Source organism: Myotis daubentonii, chromosome 6, assembly GCF_963259705.1.
Source record: "Myotis daubentonii chromosome 6, mMyoDau2.1, whole genome shotgun sequence".
NCBI classification, from domain to species: Eukaryota; Metazoa; Chordata; class Mammalia; order Chiroptera; family Vespertilionidae; genus Myotis; species Myotis daubentonii.
Genome location: NC_081845.1, coordinates 6,613,831 through 6,639,682, shown reverse-complemented (window position 1 = coordinate 6,639,682; position 25,852 = coordinate 6,613,831). Strand labels below are relative to the sequence as shown.

Genomic DNA, 25,852 nt, shown 5'->3' with positions numbered 1-25,852 from the left:
GTAAAATTCGCGAGGAAAAAAAAATCACAGAATATATTTCAAGGCTAACCAACCATCTTGCCTTTTTCTCCAGGTTTGGGAGGGAGTTTAAATATTAACAGTCAGGAAGAGCAGAAGCTAGTGATGATAAGACCTCTCCTCTTAAGAATTAGGGCTTATATATTTGTTGGACAGCTGCCACTTGGAAGGGCCTTTTGAATATTAATTCCAGGACAATGGTAATCTCTAAGCTTGCTAACCCCCAAAAGGAGTGCCTGTCTCTTCTCAGCTTGAAACTGAGCCAATGGTTCCTTTAGGCGGATGCCCCAAGAACCCCCACAAGGACAGTGATTGCGTTCATCCACTCACTGATTGACTTGGCAAACGTGTATTAAATGCTTACTCCATGGCAATACTGTCTTGGCTCTGGAACTATAAGAGCAAACCAAAGAGACAGAAATTTGCTGTCCTTAGGGAGTTTGCATTTTTAGAGGGAGAAGTAAGACCATGCATTAAGACATAAACTATAGAATATGTCAGCCAGTGGTAAACGCAATGGAGAAACATAAACAGGCTGGAAAGGGCTGCGATATGAAGTCAAATGGCCAAGGGAAGGGGACACTTGAGGAAAGATGTAGAAGAGGCAAGGGAGTGGAATAGTTGGGGGAGGGACTCACCGATGGAGGGAACAAGGCGTGAAGGGACCCTGGGTGGGACCTGTCAGGGCAGAGCCAGGAGGACGGGATGGCTGGAGTGAGATGGGAGAGCATGGCAGGTGCCTGATCTGAGGAAGGTCCGGGAGGGCAGGGTCACCCTGGCTGCTGTGTTGAGAATAGACGGAGCAGTGGGTGTAGGGTGGGGTGGGGGCAAGGATGAGAGGATGGAGGCAGGAGGCTGGCTCTATACTGTGGGTGATGAATACGGCTTTGAGAGTATTCTTCTTTCTTTCCACTTGGTGCAGTGCCCAGTCTACATTATTCGTTGCAAACCTTAACTCTCCCTTTATCTTGCTTTGCTCCCCATGGAAATAGGAAAACTACTGAATTCAATGCCGTTCTCACCTACGCACCCCCCCCTCCTCCTGCCCTCTGAAAGTTGCTTTATCTAAGAGCATTAATGTTGACAGCTGGTATGGAACAAACTTCACTCACTCATTTTCTGTTATTCCACTCTTTAAGGAACGTGCTTAAAAGACATTCATATAGGAATAACAAACCAAAACATTGTTTTAAACCTGTCAATTTCAAACCCAGTCCCAATCATCCTTACTTGAAAAATGGCCCATCTTGCCATCTTAGCTTTCCTTCCAAACAGGAATCATTCCCGTCCTCCGTGTGTGCGGAAACCACACGGAGGAGTTGCATAGGTGCCAGAGTTGCCCTTGACCTTGGTCAATGCCTCCACCCACCATGGAGTTGCAATGTGGCTTTGCCTTCTCCTGGGCAGCACTCTTTGCTCCCCCTTGTGAGGGACTGAATGTTGGTGTCCCCCTCAAATTCGCATGTCGAAACCCAATGGGATGGTATCTGGAGGTGAGCCTTTGAGAAGTGGTTACATGTAGATGAGGTCATGAGGGTGGAGCCCCCAATAATGGGATCAGTGTCCTTCTAAGAAGGACATGTGAGGGCACATGGGAAGGTGGCCATCTGCAAGCAAGAAAGAGATTTCTCACTAGAGCCCGGTCATACTGCTGCCATGATCTTGGACTTCCAACTTCCAACACTGTGAGAGACACATGTTTGTTGTTCATGTCAGCCAGTCTATGGCATTTTGGGTACAGCAGCCTGAGCTAACCAAGTCACACTGTCTGAAATGACAGAACTGACAGAAGCGTCAAGCCAACAGGGTGGTGGAGACTTTTCATTGAGGGAATCATGACCATTGAGGAAGCTTCTCTGAAAAGATGAAGACCGTGACTGATACGTAGAAAGCACAATACAGTACTTAACAAATGGGAGCGATGATTGTCCTGGTCTTAATTTCCTTGTTGTTGTTGTTGCCAAGGTCATCCTGGATGAGCACAATAGCCAAGTTTGAAGTAACTATTTCGTCTTGTTGAGAAGCTTCCTTAATGTGGTTTCTGCGTCCAGTTTTAAAGAAATATATTTACAAATGGTTTTTCTAGTTGACAATGATAAGACTGAGAACACAGTGTATCAATCTTGTTTAGTCCTTAAGACTTTTTTTTTAAGCCATTATCCTTAATGTGAACTATTTCATGACTATCCTGCTGGTTTGCCCCGTGACCAAGGACTGACCTTGTTTGTGCCTTGTTCTGTTCCACTTAGAGTTAATAATAGCTGTTAGACAACCAAAATGCCATCAATAATAGAATGGTGACAAAATTGTGAGATACCCTTACTGCAGAATACAGTGAAGGCGTTAAATAAAATAAAGTCAATCAGCAGGTAATGACACTGAATGTGCTCCAAGCCATGTTAGAATGAAAACAAAAATAAAACAAAAAACACACCTCTCACTCTCTCTCACTCCCTACCCTGCAAAAATAAAATCACACCCTGCATATGAGCATCGATGAGTATGTTCATGCAGGTGAATGGAAAAGGAACGGAATAAGATGCACTTAATGGTGCACCCCCTGGAGAGCAAGGTGTTGGTGCTGGTTAGTCTGGGGAGGAAGACTAATGAAGGAAGATTCTTGACTATTTGAGTATTTTATTTGAATCTTTTACAAGGCCACTGTAGTCTTGTATGGTTAATAAACCAAGATATTAGAAATATTAATACTGGTCACCTCCCCATAAGGCAACGGTGAGGTCTGATGGATGACTGAAGTGTCTGGGTCCCATCTGGTGAAAGACAAGAATGCGTGTCTCTGGAGGGGCAACCAGGGCCTCGTGCTCCCCGTTCAGATATTACCACCCTCCACGTGTCCAGGAGACATGATCAATTCCAGGAGTAGCCACAGCTCCGCGCGGGAAAGTGAAAGTAAATGATTTCTCAAACTAAACGGATTCAATTAAATGCATTTTTCATTCATTAGAAAAGAGAGCAGGCCTGCCTTTGTTCCATTAATATATTTAAGTAGAGTATGGATTTTTGCCATTCTTGGCCTCTTCATCTTGTTCCCACCGGCCCAGGCTGTCTTTTTATTTGAATTATCTGTTTATTATATTAGGTTAAGAACCCAAAGGCCATTTTGCATGGGACACACTATAAATACCCATTAGCACAGTTGTATATTCTAGAGCTGATGAAGGAAGACCATTTATGAAGAAATTAGATTACCTCGGTTTTCCTATAACCTATTCTATTATAGAGTGAGGATTACGTATGCAGTTAAGAAAATGAACCCACTCATCTGGTTCCTCTCAGTTCTGCCTACACGGCTGTGACATCGGGGCAAACTACAATGTGGAAGCCAATATATTTATGTCAGCAATCTTCCCACGCCCTCCCCACGTGCACACACCTGTTTCATTCATCATTTTGACAGTTTGCACAAGCAAACTGTCCTAATTTTTTTCAAGCTCTTTTCACAAATTGAGTGTGATGCAGAATTAATCTTATCCGTTAGGCAGGAGCCGGAGGGCATCCATGGCGATGGGGCATGTATACGCCTCAGCACTCAGCTTCCACCATGTTGCATCAGAGACTCCTCAACCAATCATCCCCCTTCCCTCATCTCAAAGGAGCCTATGTGCTCGTCTGCCTTCTGCTAAGTGAAGGTTGGCTTTTACTCCTGGGTTCAAAGCATTCCTTTCATAAAATGCACGGTTCCTGCATTTTCTTCACCGCAAGCCATCATTATTATACTTATTGTTCTGCTTTCTTGGGAAGTCTCCTCCGAACCACCTCTCCCCCTTTCTCTCCACCTCCCCTGACTATCTTTAAAAAAATAAGAGACTAGCCCTAACCGGTTTGGCTCAGTGGATAGAGCTTCAGCCTGCAGACTCAAAGGTCCCAGGTTCGATTCCGGTCAAGGGCATGTACCTTAGTTGCAGGCACATTCCCAGTGGTGGGGGTGGGGGTGGTGTAGGAGGCAGCTGATCGATGTTTCTAACTCTCTATCCCTCTTCCTTCTTCTCTGTAAAAAATCAATAAAATATATTTTAAAAAAATAAGAGACTGTTAGGAAGAAATTTTTAACTTCCAATAGGAAGTGCTACACATGATTGGAAAGAAGCAGCAGGTGTGCTGTTGGCTATTCTGCATCTTACTTAGACGTGTACTAGAATAACGTGGAAGAGGAAAAGGGTGAAAGAAAAATGGTTTGCAGTGGGAACAACAGAGAAAAGTTTGGTGCAATTTGTTTAAAATTTTAGAGTTGCAACATGAGGCTTTTTACAAAAACATGTATGCCTTTGTGCCAACTGGTGCTTTACCAAGGGAGGAACAATCCACTCTAGTTCACCATTCAGGCTTAAAATTCCAGCCCTGAACCCAGATGCTATTTTTCCTCTTTCCTGTTACAGAAGAGAACAATCTGGAAACTAGATCTATAATTGTTAAGATGCTGTTAGATAACCATATACTGCTCTGCTCTGCTGCACTTTAAAAAATTCTATAGATGCTGACAGGTTAGTTGGAAGAAGTAGTATTTATATCTCAAAGCATGTGGGTGGCTCTGACAAACATTAGTCACATAAGCCTAATGTTTATAGCCGCACTCATACAAACATGAACATGCTTTAAAACAGAGAAACTTCTCATAATAGACAATAGAGTGGGGAAGGCCTAGGGAGAAGGCAGGACCTGGGTGCTGGGTGGAGGGGGTCAATGGAGAAAAAAAGGGGGCATCTGACATCTGTAATACTTCCAACAATAAAGATAAACGAAAAAACAAACAAACAGAGAAACTTCTTAAACTGTTTCTCATGCATGAAGATTCGAAGGAAGTGGATCAGTGTAATTTTCTGCCTAAACTGTCAATAGCATGGAATCTCACTTTCATGACGTAGGAATCAGAAACACGTGCTCCCACTCTGACTCAGTGGCTAGTCAGCAGGGTGACTTTGGACAAATCACTTCCACTCCAAGGACAGATGCTGACTTTTGTTGTCATGTGCAAAGCTAGGAGGCTAAGACCCTCAAGTTGTTTGTGATTCTATGCGTTTAGCTCCCATACACCATTGTTTCTACCTTTAGTTTCGGTTGAGTTTTGACCCAATATTACCCCCAGTTTTTATGTTATATAAAAGATTGTCTTTTTATTTTCAATTGCTGTGTTTGGAATAACGACCAATGTCCCTGTTTTATAGTTGTGTGTTAACTGCCTAACCCTCCCATTAAAACAGCCTTGAGACACCCCATACAATACCCAGGAATAACAATGCAATGCTGAGAGAGGAGGCAGTATTAAGATTTTAAGGGTTCCTATATGGACTTTAAGATTTTGTGGGTTTTTATAAGATTTATTCCACTCTATTTGTAGTAAAATAATTGGATGCATTATTTTTATTATAAAATTACTGAACAAACAGTCTTTCTGGTTAAATAAAAAAAATGAATTAACCTTAGTAACCTAGACTCTTATAGAGAATTGCACAAAAGCCATTTGTTTATTCTTTTGGGCACATGGACATTTATTCACTCATTTATTCAAAATTTGTAGTGTGTGTGTGTGTGTGTGTGTGTGTGTGTGTGTGTGTGTAATAACTAAAGAAGCTATGGGAAATAAGATATTGCCTGAACATGCAGGAGGTAAAGAGGTAGATGTTAAGAGAAGGGTGAGGTATTTTAAGTCTGGTGTGAGGAGAATTCTGGGCTTTTCATATCAGTATGAGAGGGCCTGGCATATACTAGGTGGTAAATAAATAAATATTCATTGAGTGAATAAGTGAATGAAAGTGAGACAATCCATCATCATCAGGTCACATGAAATGTAAGTTTTAGTGGAATGAAAACCATGCAGCAAGGAGACACGTCTCTAAGGGTGTTTCACCTGATAGACAGCAAGAGGAAAGAAAAAGATTAGGAGGACTGAAAATGATCATCAACCCTAACAAAGCATTGCTGTGGAACCCAAATATAGAAAACAATAGCTATGCCTGGCTGGTTTGGCTCAGTGGATAGAGTGTTGGCCTGCCAACTGAAGGGTCAGTCCCAGGTTCGATTCTGGCCAAGGGCCGTGCAAGAGGCAGCAGATCAGTGATTCTCTCTCATCATTGATGTTTCTATCTCGCTTTCCCTCTCCTTTCCTCTCTGAAATCAATAAATATATATTTTAAAACAGTAGCTGTTTTGCTTGCTTTGTACCATAGACTGAATGTTTGTGTCCATTCAGAATTTATATGTTGGAACCAATCCTAAACATGATGGTGTTTGGAGTAGAGGGTGTCTTTAGGAGATAATTAGGTCATATAGGTGGAGCCCTCGTGAATGGGATTAGTGTCCTTATAATAAATCCAGACATCTGTATCTTTTTTCCTCCTCATTGAGTTACAAACTGCAAACCAATAAAGGTGACTGCTGCTGAAAAGACCCCGAAGAGCTACCCGTGCCCTTCTGCCATGGATGAGGACAATTCTAGCTAGGAGACGGCAGTCTATAGACCAAGAAGCCTGCAGGCTCTTGTCAGACACCAGGTGAGCCAGCACATTGATCCTGGATTTCCCAGCGTCTAGAACTAGAGAACTAAGGGCCTGCTGGTTACAGTCACGCAGTGATGGTGTTTTGTGCTAGCAGCCCAAACAGACTAAGACACTTTATTAAATTTGCTAGAGGCCCGACGCACGAAATTCATGCAAGGAGCCTCTGCCACCTCTGCCTCGGCCCCCGCTGCCTTGGCTTCGTCCGGTAGGTTGTCCAGAAGGACGTCCGGTCTAATTAGCATATTATGTTTTTATTATTATAGATTGTGTAGAGGAAAGAAGATGGGCTTTAGCACAAGAAGGACCTGGATTCAAAATCCCATTCTCATATTTACCAGCTCTCTGAGCTTACGGTCCTGTTGGGCACGGATTCTTATTTCTCCATAAATGGATCAGGAAATCCAGCTTAAAGAGATGCACTGACTCACTCAAGGTGATGCTTATGGTGAGAATGGAACCAGGCTGAGCTGGAGTCTCTGACCAGGAATCCCCACGGTCTGCCCGCACTGCCATGGCAGGAGGTTTGTCTACCATGTGCTGGTTATGTCATGGAAAGAGCCGGATGGACCTGAGTTTGCATCCTGAACCTGCCCCTTCGTATCCATGTATTTTCAGGAAAGTCCCTTTGTCTTGCTATGCTTCAGGTTCCTTATCTGGGAAACAGGTCTTTTATTATCTACTTTATTAAGGTTGTTGGGAAGATTATAATGATCAAATGGGAAAATGTGTGGAAGTTCCTAAAATGATAGCTAATTTTGCTCTTACTTCTTAATTGGAAGCCCCAGCTGTAGCGCTGTCCTGGCCTGGCGTTGCCTTAGGAATGAGTGATAGTCCCTAATAAATGTCAGGTGCAGAAAGCTCCGATGGCTGAATACGCTTGAGGAGGGTGGGGAAGCAAACTGAATGAGGTTCTCTACAGAGCGTGTCCAATAGGCTAGCGGAGGCTGTGACTGCTAGGGTGCCATCTGTACTAGCATTTCTTAAGTTCTTCTGTGGACCACAGCATATGACTAATGCTCCATAGGACACTCACTGAGACATGCTGATCTCACCAAGCATCTGGCTTTGATAGATGAGGACACTGCAGCCCAAGTGTCAACCAGGCAAGAGGTAGCAGAATCAGGACCAGGACCAGAACCAGGCTCGCCTGACCTCCTGGCTCCTCCTAGCTGACACCACTGTCTGAGCAAGGCTCCCTTTCTTCGGGGCTCTCGGGTCTGCGGCCGGTCCTGGGAGGGTTAACGCAGGGGACAGAGTCTCCCCATAGCACAGAGAGAGGACGGCAACCATGAGGATCTAGTCAGAGGACACACAAGAAACGGCCAAAGGGAGGTTTGGGGATGGATGACAACTCCAAGTAAGCAAGCCAATGCACCCCATGATGGCATTTTTGCTTCTTATTAAGACCTGGAGTCCATGAGAGGAAGATACTGAATTGTACCCTTGCAACCGGAGTATCAAGCTGAGGAGACCAGAGAAGGCAGCCTGTTAATGCCGCTCCCTGCGCCCCAGTCACACAGCCATCTGCAGCCGGGCCGCATTTTACTGACATGAGCAATTACATGGCCGGCAATGGCAATGAAGCAATAAAATTTATGTCTTGTCATCTTTAACAAGATTAGACAAACCCTTCTCATCAATGCAATACTAAATGGAGGTTTTTAAGAACGTAAGTACAGCGAAGGATCCTCGAGTTTATCCCTCCGAGTTCATTAAAATCCTCCCCGAGAGTCGGCAGATGATAGATACCGGGCCGTGGAGCCTTGGACTCCACGGAAGGTGGGCACGTGCTTGCTTCCCTACCTTGCTCAGCGGCAGCGGCGGTTGCGGCTCACAGCATCTGTACCACAGAGACTTCAGGACAGCGGCGAAGGGGGTGACCCCGATCCCCGCCGCCACGCACACGCTCACCGGGTAGCGGAACACGTCGGTCAGCGCGGCCCCGAAGGGCCCGTCCACGGCCAGCCTGCAAGCAGAGCGCCCGCGTGGTCAGAGCCCGGCGCTCAGGGGCCCGGCCTCCCCGCCCAGCGCTCCCAGGGGCTGTGCCTGCCAGTGTGAGCGGGGAGCTGGCCCTGTGCTCCCAGGGGCCGTGCCTGCCAGTGTGAGCGGGGAGCTGGCCCTGTGCCCCCGGGGGCCGTGCCTGCCAGTGTGAGCGGGGAGCTGGCCCTGTGCCCCCGGGGGCCGTGCCTGCCAGTGTGAGCGGGGAGCTGGCCCTGTGCCCCCGGGGGCCGTGCCTGCCAGTGTGAGCGGGGAGCTGGCCCTGTGCCCCCGGGGGCCGTGCCTGCCAGTGTGAGCGGGGAGCTGGCCCTGTGCCCCCGGGGGCCGTGCCTGCCAGTGTGAGCGGGGAGCTGGCCCTGTGCCCCCGGGGGCCGTGCCTGCCAGTGTGAGCGGGGAGCTGGCCCTGTGCCCCCAGGGGCCGTGCTTGCCAGTGTGAGCGGGGAGCTGGCTCTGTGCTGCAGGCCCTGCTGGAGCTGGGACTCAGCGCGAGCATAGGGGCTGCCACATGGGAGGGGGTGGGGGGTAGGGGGACCAGACAGTCGGCCCAGGTGCCCTTCAGGGAGGGGCAATGCCCGGACTCCCCCGTTGGAGCTCAGGCCTCTTCCAGGGGGCGCTCTTCTTCCAGGTTTTAGACGCTTGTTTGGGCTCCACGCATCATGAAGCCGAGTGGCAGGGCCTTTCTTTCCTTTTATTCTCCTCGCTGCCACCAGAGCAACAAAGCAGGGCCTCCAGGTGGTTTCCAAGGTTATCTGTTCTTTCGTTAATATATTTCTCTCCCCCGTTTTTATTTATTCGGTCTCACACCTTCGTACCACCTATTTATATAATTTCAGCCTAATGGAAGCCATTTGTTTGAAATCAACAAGACATTTTGAGGTCATTTGTCAGTTACATGCAATTTCTAACACAGGTTGTTTTAGACGGTGCACACTCAACCTCTGTAACGATTAGGCCAGGGTGGCACGGGTGTGTCCTTGCTTAGCAAACTGGTCTTGATAAGGAGAAAGCATATGCACTGCATAAATATAATTGTCTTTAACATGGTCCTGGCTGGACTGGTCCCTGGCTTCCACTCCAGTTCTCACAACCAGTTCTCCACTCTGGCTGTTCTGTCATTTCCTAAAACAAACAGTACTCCACTGTGCCACAGGCCCTTTGCACTTGATAACCCAAGTCATCACTTGCAATACTCTGCCCCAAGTTCTCCCCTTCCTGGGTTAATAGCTGCCCTTTCATTAAGTTGCATCACAATCATCACTACCCTGGGGAAGGCTCATGGACCCCTTAGGCTAGTTGAAGCCCTCTTTATATAATTCACAGCACACGTACCCTCCTCTGCAGCCCTCGTCACAGTTGCAATTTTACACCTGTTTTGGGGGGGTGCGTGCATGATTGTTTTGGGTCGGCCTTTGCTTGCTGCTGCACCCCAGTGCCTCACACCTGCATGCAGTTGTTCACTAGCAGTTTGTTGAATAAATTGTAAAGGGAATGTTTAAAAGATTTCAGTCAGCAGAATGTATTAAAAAAAAAGTCAACTATTCCAAAAGCACACATTTACATATGAACAAAGATATGCTAATTAAAAGGGTTCTAAGCTATTCATAACCACTCCCTAAGGGGTGTCTGTTGAAGGCACCCCAGTTTGGCCCACTGGGCTTAGGATGTGCCGTGAAAGTTCAATTGAGTTTATTTAAAAATATTCCACCTGCCAGACCTCCTAATAATTCAAATGAAGTCTCCCCAAGTTAATCTTAATTAACAAGGCTTTATTACATATGGATATATGGAAATGGAAAAATAAAAATAAAAGGTCGCTAACCGGAAAGGGTTGGTATCTCAGCCCACTGCAGATTATTTCATAAATAATTAGAGAAGGGGAATTGAGAGAGAAAAGGTGAAACTGTCCGTGGATTAACATGTCCTATTGGTAATTGCTTTTATAATTAGTCATAGTGGGGATTTATATGACACTGATTTGAAAAGATAACAATTAAATCCAAAGAAAAATTGTGTCATATAATCCATAAAAATAGATAATATACAAATTTCTGCATAATTAGAATTGAGAACCTAAGTCAGAAGAGACAGGAAAAGAAATAGTCAGCCCCTCTTCCCTAATATAGGCATCCCTCCTGCCACCTCCCTGACAGCTGACATTTTCTCAGAGTAAATTGCAGGGCACCTGGCTCCATTCAGGGGCAGCTCTAAGGAGAGAGTGTTTTTCCACGTCTCACGCAAGCATCTTCTGACAACGCGCTCCTCCTGTCTTCTTGAGACACACACACATATTAGGTCTTTTCTCTTTCCTGCACCTCAGGCCTTTACATACTTGACGGTAGCTATCATGACACTTTATTCTTTTTGGACCAAAATGTCCTCATTTCTCAAGACCTCTCACGATCTGGAGATGGCTTCCTTTGCCCAAATTCCTGTTTATCAAGTTCGCTCAGCTGCTTCCTCTTTGGTTGGGATTCAGAGAATTTCTAACAACGCAGCCTCTAAGGCAGTTTGCCCTTCCAGCACCCACATAGGCTGTTCCCCGTTGCTTATGGCTAGCAGCTCCCCCCACTCACCTCATCAACCTCTAGTCTCGCCTCTTTTTTTTCCCCCCCAATTTATTTTTAAAACTGTATCTTTTTATTGATTTCAGAGAGGCAGGGAGAGGGAAAGAGAGATATTAACATCAATGATGAGAGAGAATCATTGATTGGCTGCCTCCCGCACGCCCACACTGGGGATTGAGCCTGCAATCTGGGCATGTGCCCTGACCCAGAATTGAACCTTGACCTCCTGGTTCATAGGTGGATGCTCAATCGCTGAGCCATGCTGGCTGGGCTAGTCTTGTCTCTCTGAACTCGAGACGTTTATTCATCAGTATGCTTCTCCTTATCTAATCACCCCTTGGCTGTCATCTCTGTGGTAAGTGCCCTTCCTTATTTTGCTAATAATAATAGCTAACTTTAAACAAAATCTTTATTGTTGAAAGTATTACATATGTCCCTTTATTTCCCCATTAACCCTCTCCAGCCAACCCCCCATTCCCTGTCCCAGGCCTTTACCACCCTATTGTCTGTGTCCATGGGTTATGCATATATGCATTCAAGGTCTTTGGTTGATTACCTCCCACCCACCCACACTCACGCACCTTCCACTCGGAGCTAACTTTTTTTTTTTTATGCATCATGCTAAGGCCTTTATGGGACTGTCACATTTAATCCTAAACAAAGCCTCAGGTGCTGCTATTTCATCTTCATTTTAAGACGGGGAGACTGAGGCGCGGCGGTTCAGGGCCACACATACAGTTGGGACTTTGAACCCAGGCTGTCTGAGGCTGGAGCCCTGGCTCCGAGAGGCAGGTCACACTGCAGAAAACTCCAGAATCAACTCTGAGAAAGTCTTCTAAAGGAGCTCACATGCTCCCCCTTTCTCCTGGGCTCAGAGAAAGGCTCTTGACCCTGCTCTTTGCCTCAGTTTGCTTCTGCTCTGGGTTCCTTGGCCAGTTTCCCTGGGGCTGGATTTAAATCCTTTCTGGATCCAAAAGCAGTGAAAACCTACAGTTCTCTCCCCGTGTTTAATTTCATTTAAAACACCTTTGAGGGATAAAGTCATTTAAGGAGCTCTAATAAAATGCTGGTTCTTCCTGGGTTAAGATATAAACAAATTCTAGGTTTTTTGGTTTTACTGCTAGTACTTGTGCTGGCACATACATGTTTGTTCAAATGAATTGAACAAATAAAAGGGAGCTGCACTGTTTATGACGACACGTTTTTATTTATTCCCTACATATTTATTGATGCAACTAAGAGTGAGGGCCTTTTCTAGCTCTGGGGGCACCAAAGTGAGCCAAACAGATATGGTGCCTTTACTCATGGAACGTCCATTCTAGTGTGGGGAGGGAGATGTAAACAAGCAGATGTCATCCTAGCTGGTTTTGCTCAGTGGATAGAGTGTCGGCCTGCAGACAAAAGAATCCCGGGTTCTATTCTGGTCAAGGTCACGTACCTCGGTTACAGGCTCCTCCCCGGACTGGACCCTGGTCAGGACTTGTGCAGGAGGCAACCAGCCAATGTGTTTCTCTCACATGGATATTTCTCTCTGTCTTTCCTCTCTCTTCCACTCTCTCTAAAAATCAATGGAAAAATATCCTTGGGGGAGGATTAATAAAAACCACAAACAAACAAAAACACACAAAAAACCCCCCCCAAAACAAGCAGATGTTTATTGTGTCCGGTGGTGGTCACAAGCAAAGTGACACCAAGCATCAGCTGGGCTCAAGGAGGGAAAGAAAGAAAGGGCTCAGTAGGAGCCATTTGAGCAGAGGCTTGAGGGTAGTAGGGAGCACAAACCTGAGCAAGAGCATCCCAGGTGGGAGGAGAGGCAGCGGCCAGGTGGGGAGAGTGTGCTTGTTGTGTGAGGGAAACAAGAAGGGCTGATACCCGCAGGGAGCAGGAGGTGGAGCCCAGGAGCCTGGGGCCTTGGGGGTATGTGTGTGTCGGGGGGGGAGGGGGGGTCCTGTCAGGCCCTCCCCAGATAGAAAGCATACGGACCTCTGAGAAACACCTTCGGAGCCATTGTTGGGGGATTGGCTGAAATGCTAGCTCGTCTGTGAAGGGAAAGGTTGGTTAATAGACTGAATATCTGTATGCCCGGAGCAGAGGCCAGGCTAGCAAATAGGATGAAGGACCAGTGGGGTGTGTGTGTGTGTGTGTGTGCCTGCTTTTATCCCTATGAAGCATTTATTTTGCATTCTGAATCTTAGAATCCTATTACATGGCTTCTTTTCCATGATAAAACAAAAGGTCTTCATGGAAGAGTCAGGTGTTAGCATCTGACTCGGAGCTCTGGTCTGGTGTGGCATCGCACCACTCTTTAGTGCTAATGTTAGGAAGGAAAGCTTACGGCTCTTCCTACTCGTTAAACCAAGCCAAGTCCCGTGCTGTGCAGGTACAGCTCAGTGTCCCACGGGAAGGGGGGAAGAGGACGATACACTGATTAGATTCTGTGCTTCAAATTCATTCCAGTGCCTGCTGTGCCACCTGTAAATACTTGTTAAATTAAATGAGCTAAAGCACCCATTTTGGGTCCAGGAGCTCATTTATTCATTTATCAGATATTTGCTCTGCACCCACCATATGCCAGAAACTGTTCTAGGTGCTGGCCATTCAGAAGAGAACAGACAACATCCCGCCCCCAGGAAGTTCCATTCTGGGGCTGTCTTTACAGTGCTCACCACCCTCCGAGGATGGCAGGAGAGAGAATCTCTTGATACATCAATTTTTTAAAAAATGTTTTTCTCAACATTGTGTGTGTGTGTGTGAGTGTGTGTGTGTGTGTGTGTGTGTCCCTGTTTATCAGGGGCCCTACACACAGGCTTTGTGTGCTTATCTGGTAATCCTGCAGTAAGAGTGGGAATCAACATTAAGCCGTTGTTTTCTAGAAGGAGCCAAAGGGTGGTAATTTACATGGGAAGTCTGTCATGCTCTGGATTGCATCATCTACCCCAGGTGATATGTGACCTTATTTGGAAACAGGGTTGCTGTAGCTGCAATTAATCAGGTGAAGACGAGGCCAGACAGTCGGTGGGCCCTTATTCCAATGACTAGTGTGTGTATAAGTAGAGGTTATAGGAACATGTAGATGCAGTCACAGGAGGGAAGAACACTGTGTGACAACAGAGGCAGAGACTGGAATGTTGCAGCGGGCAGCCAAGGAAACAAGGAGCGCTGGTCAACCCACCAGAGGCTAGGAAGACACGACACAAGGAAGGATTCTCCTCTCCAGGTTTCAGCGGGAGGATGGCCCTGCAGACACCTAGATTTTGGACTGTAGTCTCTAGAACTGTGAGAGAATGATATTTCTATTTCAAGCCACTCAGTTTGTGGTCCTTCCTTGTAGCAAAATGAAATCATTTGCTTGCATTAGACCTCTTGAGGTCCTGGAGGAAGGACTGGACTGTCAGATCATGGTGTCATTTTATGAGCCTCGATCTGGCATTGTTAGCTTATTCTCCAGTGTCTGGAGCCTGCAGATCAGTTCTGACCATAAAGCATGCTTCTTAGGAAGCCCAAACTTCACAAATATAAAGACCTCAGCCTAACAGCAGAAAGTTCACAGGGCTGTCTTACTCACCACAGGCTGCGGATAATCCACTACGTGATGATTTGGATCTGGGAAAGCAAAATTCTCCTTCTCCCTGAATCATCACCTGCCTTTGTTGAACATTTCTCTTTTTAAAAGAAATATACTTGCTTCTATCAGAAATCTTCTAAATTACAGTTGACTCTTGATCAATGCAGGGTTAGAGGCACCAGCCTCTGTGCAGTTGGAAATCCATACGCTTGACTCCCCCAGAACTTAATGAGTGTAGTTTTCATATAGATTCTCAAATGTAAGAAATGGACTCGAACTTACCATCTAGATATTAGATTTAGCAATACAGATATTGCTAAATTTGGTAGCATGTTGACGCACTAAAATACCTTAATTTAAAAAATATTCCACCTGACACACAGAAAGGGAATGGGATCCAACCTTGGCAGGTTCCAGGGCTCCTTCGGGGCCTGGCCCTCAGCTCCAAAGGCCCGACACAGAGCTGCGGTCCAGTCTCCCGCTGCCCGGATGTGCACACTGAAGAAGTCCTCCTGGGGCGCGGAGGTGAGGGTGAAGGGGTGCCACTCCAGCCAGGATATGGACGGGCACTGTATCAAGACGTACTGCCCGGGTGCCATGTGGAAGTGACGCTTTTTCATGTGAAGTTCCAGAACCCCAGACGGATGGCTTACCACCTAGAGTAGAACAAGGGAGTTGGTCTTTCTACTCAAACCAAGTAATAAGAAGAGCCTTCATCACATCAAGGTTTTTACATTTTTAAATCGGCTTTTTTGAAGTATAGTTTACATATAGCATTTGTAATGAGCCTCCCAGCATCTCTGTCATCATGTTTACGTCTTGGTTGGCAAGTGCAGTGAGATTGGAGTTCAGTTCCATCCCCGTGATGTCTGAAACTTGGGTAGCTGCACCCAGGTGCAACGTGATGTCCAGCACGTGACTTTATGTCTAAGATGGCCACGCTTTCTTAGCACAGTTAACCGGACCCAAGAGAATATACATTAGCACATCACGTATTGCACGTCATTATGCTTCAAGTTATGAAAGTAGTCACAGAATTATCTCCATGTTTTAAAAACGTAGGTTCTGTTTTAAAGGATCTGAATCGCTTCTCAATCCTTTGTGAATGAACCCTGGTCTGTCTTCCTTGTGAGTGGGAAACCCTCTTCAAACTCACTCTGAAAGGGTTCCTTTTGTTTGAGTCACGTGTCGTCTATCTCCTTCCCGCGCTCTGAGTTTTAGTAGAGGAAGCATCATGCAAAGCTCTTATCATGGTTCTAAGAAATTTATAACCTGCTGCTTATCAGAGGCAAGGAACTGAGTTCCCTTTTTTAGATTCCCATCGGTTTTCTGAAAAATCTCTTCAGGTCCCAGGTCTTTTATTGCGGCAAGGGTTACAAGGGAACAAAATCTCATGTCCAGATTCTGTGACGATATTTTTCCACATATACGAGAATTTCGCCGCATTTTAATCACTAGTTCTGTTTCTCCTCTCCCTACTGATATCCGTTCTGATTCTGCCGCGAAACTGTCTCCCCAGTAACAGCTTTAGTAGATTTCTAGACGTTTACTGTCTAGCGTTTGATACAGCCTCGTAGGCTTTGGTGCTTAGCTTGAAAATAGCAATGTAGCAACAACTTAAAACAGAAATATGGAGCAATTTCTAGGCTTCTGCTCTCATGAAGACAGTTAAAGGGATATAGTATTCTGGTAATACTGTATTAGCAAAGTGGTATGGGGCTTGGTTAGCAGATACTTTCCTCTTAGACATTTAAAAAACTGGGGGCAGAGTATTTGGTACTTTTTCAGACTCCTAGACCATGTATTCCTGGTCTGTCTGCTCATATCTTCCTCCTGCACGAGGTAGACATTGGTGAGCCATGGGTAGGGTTGGCAAGATTGGAAAATGCTACCACCAAGCTAGTGCCACTCATTCTCCAGGGTAGAGCTCACCCTATGTCCTTCCTCTCCATTTTGAGGCCCTCAGCACCCCCCTCTCTGAACCTGAGAGCGACTGTTCCCCTATCTTCTGTTCAGTAATTGTAGGAATGAGAATGGGCTTGCACACACATGCGTCTCATTTGTGTGTTTGCAGAATCTGTGGCTCAACGTGGTGAAGGAAGTGATTATACTTCAAGGTGCCATGACCAGTATAAAGCAGGCTCAGTCCCTCTGGAGAGAAACTGAAATAGAGAGAAATACAGCCAATGCGTGTGCTGCCCCACAGCCTTTATCAGAATTCAGTGCACCAGTCGGGAGCCCTGGTCCCTGCCTTTGGTTAAATTAGTCACACGAAAGGATGTGCAGGAGGCAAGCAATTATTAGCACAGAAGATGAGCCTCTAAATTACAGACAGTTCTGCAATAAAGATGGCAAATTAAAAACTTGGGCTAATAAAAAATTTCCATCTACACGCAGGCTTTTATTCCGACATAAAGCTACATGCATACCTTTGTAATGACAACTTCTTGGTGAAATCGCCAGAACCTAATTAGTCTTTCACATGCATACAGGACCACAGGGCCTAAAACCCATTTCCAAGCCTGCAGAGAGAGAGAGAGAGGAAAAGGAAATGAAAATTGAATCCAAATACCTTCAATTTGAACCAAATCAATATGTTACATTATGGGGTTTAGACAGTTTCCTTTAACTTTGGGCCAGTTGTCAACAACAAAGATGTCTCCTTGTATTAAATACTAGAACATTCAATTATTCCTTGAAGTCTACAAGCTTATTTAGGAGATTAAACTCTTCTGTATTGGTTTTTATGCTCACTTGATCAATGATGCCTTTATGTAATTAGAAATAATTGAATTTGCAAAGAAATAAGAAAGCAGATTGATGTTTATGTTCCATATGATGGGGTCATAAATGCTCTCAAACTCAGCCAAAGTCAAAAGCTTATAAAGCTACATTACTGAGCCAACATCGGACATGGGAAATGAAATAAAAACATTTCAAACAGTAATTTAGGGGGCCAAAATGCATCACAACTTGGGGGTCTGCCTGAAGAAGTACCCCCAGCCCTCACACACATATACATCCACACATGCACGCACAGCCGACGTGACCTGGAATAAAACAGGAAGTTAGTTTCTCAGTATTTTCAATCCATGTTTACAGAGTCAGAACAAAAGCCTCGACTCACTGTTACAGTTCCCACGGTGACGGTCTCTGGAACAGTGAGCACTGTAACAGTGAGCATTTCTGTTTTCACTAAAGCCCATCCCCTGTTGGCCTTTTCTGAGTATAAACTGCATGATTGGTGCTCATTTGACCAGCAGGCTATCCCTGTCTCAGGGGTTGGGGACAACATAAGGTGTTTTCTTTCCCTAAAAGGAAACAAATAGGAACTTTAAAATTTTGAAGGCTCCTCCTAGGTCTTATACCGAACAAGCTCCCAGGACATATGGTACGGCCTCTATTTTACAGAAGTAAAGTGGAAATGAGGCTCAGCAAGATCAAATGGTCCAGGGGCACAGAGGCCATAAGATGCACAGTAAGACGTGAACCCCAATGTGCCTGGCACCCTGGGCTGTGCTCCTTCTAGGACCCCAATGCCCCCTCCAGCATTGACCATGTCATCACACTTCTTCCTGTCCAGCACTGACATAGGTACTGACACTTGTTTTACAAAACATTAGAAACTTATTCATTGCATTTCAGGATGTTAAGGGTTCTTGGAGGTCTAGTGTAATTTTGCAGGTGTAGAATTAAGAACCAGAATGGGTATGAGTTGCCTGGGAGACAGATCTAGATCACAGAAACCCAGGACTGTAACTCCACCCATTTCACCATTTCCCTAAATTCCCTCCCTGGTTCACTAAACCCAGCACAACCTTCTTACTATCTTAGGAACAGGAGAATGTCCAGGGAACTGTCACCGATGGACTCCCTGTCTTCACCACTCCCTAGGCCCTTACCTGCTGTCCTGCTCCATCTTTCCTGTTGACAGGTCACAAGCACTTCAGCATTATTTTTATTCCTGTTATCTTTCTTGTTGTTGCGAATTCTCTTTTACTTATTTCTGGGTGTGTCTGCATGGCCCCTCTTCTCACCTACATCAGCCTTCGCTGCTTTTCCCCTGAGAGCCTTTCGTTTACCTGAAAGAGGCTTGATTTATGCAGGCAACACAAAGCCATCTGACCCACCTATTCTTGTCTGCCTCAATAGCACTCAGCAACATGTTCAGAGTAGCAGAGAGAATGACCCTTTGTCCCCCTACACTGTCGCTGTCAGTGAGGCCGTGGTGAGGCCGAGGTGAGGCCGAGGCAGAGTAAAGGAAAAGATGGGAAGGGGACCTAGGGAACAAGTCCTTCGGTCGCTTATGCTCAAATGAACCAAAAAATGCTTTGAGAATTGGTCTGGATATATACAGAAATAATAGCAAGAATACAATTCTTTCTAGATAAATTTAGAGAGATATCTGCAAAGACATTCACATGGTCTCTATGGATGTTTATGAATAATCTTCCATGTACATTCTGGAAAGTTTTAGACATCACAGACTTGGTTTCGGGGTGTCCAATCAGGCACGGTCTCTGATTTTTCCATGTTGATAAGATGGAATGGATTCGTTTTCTTCGTCTGGCTCCTCAGGAAGGAGGATGTAAGCTATTCATCCTCGGCTCTATGTCTACTCTAGTCAACAAATTGCTTCAGGGGGAGAAAGCCCGATTTAGTTCCGCTGTGATAGTTAGTCCTGGAGCAGCTGGAAGTTGGGGCGTGAGGGAGAGGATATCTCAGAGGATTATCCTGATAGCAATAACCAATGCAGACAAGGTGAGGGAGGCCAAGGGGGCCAAGGCACAGAGCAACAAGGGCAGGTGGAGGGGTAGGTCAGAAGACCCAGCTTCTGGTGTTGTGGTTACCACACATCACCCTATGCCTTCAGGCAAGTCTTGAGCCTTTTTATGGTCAAGTTTTCTGTTTCATAAAATGGGTTGGAAGAAGTGATTACTTTGGGTAATCTCCAAGATCTTACATGTTTTAGCTTTATTAACAGAGATAAATACCATGTTGGGGACATATACTCATAGGTAGCAGCGGAGAGCTGACAAGGTGAGAGGTGGGAGGAGGCCAGAGATTCAGAATGGATGCTGGAGGGTATAGCGGTGAAAGTTCATGGCCACGGAGTTAGGAACTCTGGTTTCTTGATGTGGCTTTGTTGGCAATGCCTTTGTGACCGTAGGTAAGACATTTAAACTCTTGGGCATCCATTTCTCCATCTACTAAGTAAAGAGGCCCGACTGTTTACTATCGAAGTTTCCTAAATGCTAACATACTTTGTGGATTCTTAGCTTTATTTTTTCTTCTCCAAAAATACTCAAAAAGTCACTGTACAGTGAGTATTTTATGACAGAAATAAAAACCACTTTGATTTAAAAGCTGCAGTAACGAAACTTGTTTCCTCCACTTTTACTTCTGGTTTTTCATTCCTACCAGAAAATAAGAACATGCTGGCTTTGAGTTTATTTTATGTGTGAGCTTATGAACAATAAGATTTCCAGGGCAGGAACCACGTGTCTGAATCCTGCATCGAGTGCAGGTCCAAACGTGTAACAGCCACTTGGAGAAAGTTTGCTGAATTGACTCTGCAGCAGTTAAAACTTTCCCTGTAGCATTGCTGTCATCCCTAATAATTTAAAAAGCTTCAGCCTTTATTATTGGTATTTATTATTACTGATTGATGCCATAGTTCAGTGCAACAAGGTGCTTCTTTGGCTAAGGGAGACCAGGTATCTTTTGAGAGTGGATCGCATGAACGGTTCTAGAATCCAGAGTCTTGTATGCCTGAGTGTAATCTGGTGTCTGAGTTTCAAGATAAAAGGGGCAGTGAGACAAGTCAGGGAGAAGGGACTGCAAGGTATAATTGGTTCCTTTGGTCAGTTCAGTTTCTAGGAGGTGATGTAACGTGGGGGGTAGTGCACCGCTGAGGGTGAATTGAAATAGTCCATTGATAAAAGCACCATGGAAATGCACTGAGTTAAGGGAGGCAAAGAGCAAGTCCTACAAAAACAGGGTGCATGTGGTGCCGTGAATTGCAGGAGTCCCTCCTTGTCCTTGGGATGCCTTCTGGATTCAGCGTCTCTAAGACATCAGAGAGAATATTGCGCACCCAGCCAAGCGGTAATTGCACAGCCCACACACGCTTTGAATTAGGATCCATTAAAAATAATAGGAAAGAGTGACACCATGAGTTTGGGTGTGCAAGGAGGTGTAGCAGGGGCGAGTGAGAGAGATGGGTAAGTTCTCCCTTTTAATGATAATTAATGCGGGCATCTGCTGCTGCCGGCAGCAGCCTCTGGTCCGTATTCATGAGGTGTGGGGAGATATTGATTTTTTTATGGAGACGCTGGAGCTGGAAATTTTAGAGAGGCATTCATGTTCCCCATTAATATGCAGGCTGGGTACTGGCTACCGATAGTTGAGTTTAAGACAGAGACAATCTATATTGGCCATTAAAGGAACCAGTCTTATGGGCACATCTATTCCAGTTCGTTCTGTTTGAAACATTCTTCCCAGCAGTTTTCACCTTAAAATCCAGTGCTTACTTTAATGTATTTGAGGATTTTAGAAAAAGTTGATTGTTTTATTCTTCCAAAGTTGATGATTTAATTCCCTAAATCCCACGATTTATATTCTGTTAAATACTACGAGTCCATTTTTTATGACTTTCTTTTTTTAACTTATTTTCTTCAAGTTTTAATCTCCGGGCTTCATTTTTTTTTTTTTTTCACATCACCCAGCCATCCCAAGGTTTGTGTTGTTTTAAGATACCCGAGAAGACCAAATAGGATTATTATTTCTATGTTCCTATGCCATCAACAGAAATGATTACAGCACACCAGGAAACATTACTTCTGAGATCTTGCAGGCACTACCATCCACTCTAATTAAAGTCTCTTTGGCTCCTATGGTCATTATTTCAGTTGTGGGAGCTTAATTAGAACAGAAAGTAAATGCATGAACACCACAATTTTTTCTATCCCATAAGCTATAGAAAGAAGGGAGGCAAGCTTAGAAAGAGGACATGTTCTCATTTGGTTGTTGCATCATGTTCGTTTGAGAAGTGATGCTGTTTATTCTCAGAGTGGAGTAGAAGGATAGGGAGCTGGGCTCGCTGAGAACAAAAGGTGGTTTTCTTTTTTTAAAATAGGTTTTTATTGATTTTTTTTTAGTGAGAAAGGAAGGGAAAAAGAGAGAGAGATAGAAACATCAATGATGAGAGAGAATTATTGGTTGGCTGCCTCCTGCATGCCCCCTGCTGGGGATCGAGCCCACAACCTGGGCATGTGCCCCAACCAAGAATCAAATCAGCGACCCCTTGGTGCATGGTCTGATGCTCAACCATGGAAGCACACCGGAAGTCTTTCTAAATCCCCCCCGAGACCTTACTGTGCTGTGGTGCTATGAATTCCCACAAATGAGACATCCCCATTTCAATGTAAGTAGAACACATATCAAATCCGACAGAGTGCTTTTGGCAGTAAAGCTCTTTTTAAAATTATCCATAACTCGATTTCTCCATTAGCACACTTAATGAAGACTTGGCTTTGTCTAGTGGTGACATGGGCTGTTCTTTTCTCAAGCATAAAAGAGCTCTAGTTCTTTTAACTATGGAGACAGCTATTTTTTAAAAGCTCCTGGGTTCATTCTTACCGAAGGCTCCTTGCCAGAAAATTGAGGCACGGGGCACGGGGCAGCCGCCTGCCATTCAGCGTAGTGGTCTCTACAGAAGGTGACGTTGTGTCGCAAGAGGCTCTCAGGAGTTTGGCCTCGAACAATCCGACTTGCCATTAAAAACAAAACAAAACAACAAAACAAAACCCCAACATGTTATATTGATTTTGTGTAGTCTTGTGATGCCACATATATAGTCCACAATGGGGCTCTAGAATCACACTTCCACTGTCTCGCAGTGGGTTATCATCCATTCCTTTCCCTCAGCACCTTTAAAAATGGGAGCCTAAGAAGCTCTGAGTAACTTTGAAGACCCCAGAAAAGAAGTGGCCCTCTGTGGGATCCTGTGTTAAGTGGAAAGTGTCTGCTTTAGAGAATTTATAATGAAGGGAAATTGTTTGAACACATCCTTTTGTAGACTGTTGAATTTAATTAGGTTCCATCTCATCCTGATTGCTGATTCGGGCTAATTGGCTAACTTTGTACTGTTTGAGCCTTTTGTAGGTTTATTTAACTTCTACCCTTCTTGGTTTGTTTCTGAGCACCTAGAAGTTTTTAGGTGAAGGAGTCAGAGGAAGTGCCTTGAATAATGATATTTTTCCCTTAGTGCTTGACAGGGTCAAAGTAGGTCAGTGTGAAGTGCGTCTTCAGGACTAGATTGTCAAACTCGAGAGCGAGAAAAGAAACCAGCCTTGCGCACAGAGGGCTGGATGGAGGCCTGTAGTCTTTCTGTATTGTATTTGCCACAAAGGCAGTGCTGACTGACCTTTGACTAGGAGCTTTGGCACAAGTTCCTCGATGTACCCGTGGGTGCCCAGGCTGCGAAGCATAAGACATTGAGGTTGGGAAATCTGGCAGTTGCTCATCTCCTAAGTGTTCATGAATAAAATACATTGGTTTATTTTTGAGAAACATGTTTCTCACAGGCAGCGAAAGGTGAGCATCACAAAGGCTCGTGTCCTGGGTGGCCTGTGGAGCACCACGCGCCTCCTTGCATCAGAGGGATGGGGGAGGGAGCAGCAATGCCCTTGGAAATGGCCGGAGAGCTGGCCTCTTGGCCTTTGTCCCCATCTGCTAATGGAAGTCATCCAAGCTTGATAACACCCCTTTGACTTAGACAAGCAAAACTATCTCTGAATCTCCCCAGATACAAGAAGGGGAGATAATACATGGGAGCCGGAGGAAAAGAACCTGTACTATTAACACCTTCATTCTCAGGCTCTAGGCAACATTCCCTATATTACCTAAAGAAACTTCAAGACAGTCCACCAATGCCTTGTCTTTAAAATTTTGAAAATCTGTTATGTCTTCATCTATGCCATCCCATAATAGGAAGATTAGTGGGCTTTAACACATCCCAATAATCCTCCTTTACTGGAAATTTGCAAATTACTTTTTGCTGTAAACAGTAGCTGTAAAATACTTCAAGCTGAGAAGATTAGATGAGGCCCTTATCCCAAAATAAGCCTTTCAACTCAGTTAAAATGACTAAAAATGCCATCTTATGAAATGGTATTTGGATATTAAAAAATATCTCAATGGAGCACTGCCCATTGAAATCCTCTTGTACTTGGACAATGCGGCAGGGTGTGAACACTGGGGTGGTGGGATGGGGGATGTTGGGATGGGGGCAGTGGGATGGGGGCAGTGGGATGGGGCAGTGCATGCATAACTTTTGTGAAGAGACTTCTAGACTCACGTGGATTATGAAAAGCCTCTCAGATCCACTGCAGGGTTAACACTGGCACTGGGAGAAGAATCTGATGAGGGACGGACAGTCTTTGGGGTGAAAACCTTTGGGACTACCCCCAACCCCCTTCAAGATGAATAGTCAGAGAGGGATTGTTCACACACTCAGAGGAGCCGGTTACAGATATTTTAAAGTTAGAAGAGACTAAAATGCCTTAGTCAGGCAACAGCAATGCAAACGCTGGTTGACTAGGTTCCTAAGGATCAGCAGAGGGGCAGGCAGTTGGGCGGGTACTATATGCCCCAGGGGCAATTCTTCCTTCCACTGTGTGTGTCAGACAGGCTATGGATAGTGGGGCATTGGAGCGACAGCAGCAGAAGTATGACCCCCTCCCTGGAGTGGAGGCTGAGATGGAAGGGACATCCAGTGTGGGGCATGGGAGGAGGCAGAAGTGAAATATGGGTGTCAAAAAATATATATCCTGACTAATGCCACACGCATTGGATTGTGGGAATAGGTTCTGGATGAAGCATGCCTCTATTGTCATCAACCTTCATTACAATTCCTGCATTTTTTGAACATGTCAAGACTCCCCAACAGAGTTACCGAGGAAAAATAAATGTAACACCTCAATGCCTATGTCACTTATTTTCAGTTTTACTGAAAAAGGTACAGCGGTGAGTGTGCCACACAAAGTGTGCTTTTCCATGTGATCTATGTGTCCTTTAGTCCCCTGCATGCCATGTTCCTCCACCCAAAGGACTTTCTAAGAGATAGAAGCTTACACATGGAGCACAGCACGGACTTACCCTGCCCCGTGGATAGCCAGGCTGATGAAGAAGATGATGAAGAGGTGGTGTGTGCACCAGAACAACTCGTAGGAGGTCTGTCTGATGAACTCGGTGGAAGAGGTCATGATCAAGATGAAAGCCAGGGAGATCATCAGGCCAGAAATGCCTGTGATCGTCATTAGCAACTCGGAGGTGGTGTTCTGCAGAGAAGCAGGCGCCAGGACAGCAATGTCTTAGTTCTGATTTTCCATTTGAGGGCCAATACTTGAGAGTCCAAGCAAGGAGCAACTCAAACGTTCTAACCAGACACATATACAGAGTGGGGCAAAAGTAGGTTTACAGTTGTTCGTATGGAAAATAATACAATAAATAGTAACACAAGAATAAACTCTTGTTTCGCACACTTACACTGTCAACCTACTCTTACCCCGCCCTGCATTAGCTTCAAGATGGTCCCCATACAACTCAAGAAGGGAGTTCCTTCTCCCTGGCCACTCCCCACCTGATGGCAGGCATTCGCTTTGTGAAAATTTCATCAAATGCATTTCATTAACTTCACTTTTCATCTGTATAAATCAATTTTCAGGTCAAAGATACTAGATTGAACTGAAATTAGGGCAATATCTGAAAATACATTTTAAGATCAAATACTGCAAGAGAAATCTGAGTTTCAAGTTTTTAATTTTTAAAGTAAAAAATGTGGATCACTTTGCTTAATTGCATCCTAACATGAAGAGATGCCTTTTCTGCGAGGTCCCTTGGAGGCCTCCGAGTCAGGCAGCTGCAGCCCCTGCTCCTCTGGTAGTTAGCGATGCCTTGCGTTTGCTTTTTAATTGGAAGGACCATGACTTGCATTTCTTTCATGCCACCTCAGGAGGCTTGGCGTAAGACTCTGCAAATCCAAGGTGATCAATAAAGATCTGGCATACTCTACCAAAAGGCCCAATTTCTGACCTGTGAGTTCCGGGGGTGGTTCAATAGCCTTTTAGATTATAAATCACAAAGCATTTTGTATTTTATTGTGAGTTTCCCATATTCTTGTCAAGTCA

General features: G+C 45.1%; 1 protein-coding gene across 1 annotated transcript in view; it reads right to left on the bottom strand.

The window, feature by feature from the left end:
- NOX3 (NADPH oxidase 3) overlaps nt 1-25,852 on the bottom strand; it is a 52,954-nt gene that overhangs the window by 12,926 nt on the left and 14,176 nt on the right. The window contains 5 exon segments of the mRNA XM_059699988.1: nt 8,337-8,499; nt 15,063-15,316; nt 17,090-17,182; nt 22,302-22,431; nt 24,822-25,003. Of these exon segments, the coding sequence (XP_059555971.1) occupies nt 8,337-8,499; nt 15,063-15,316; nt 17,090-17,182; nt 22,302-22,431; nt 24,822-25,003 (822 nt within the window).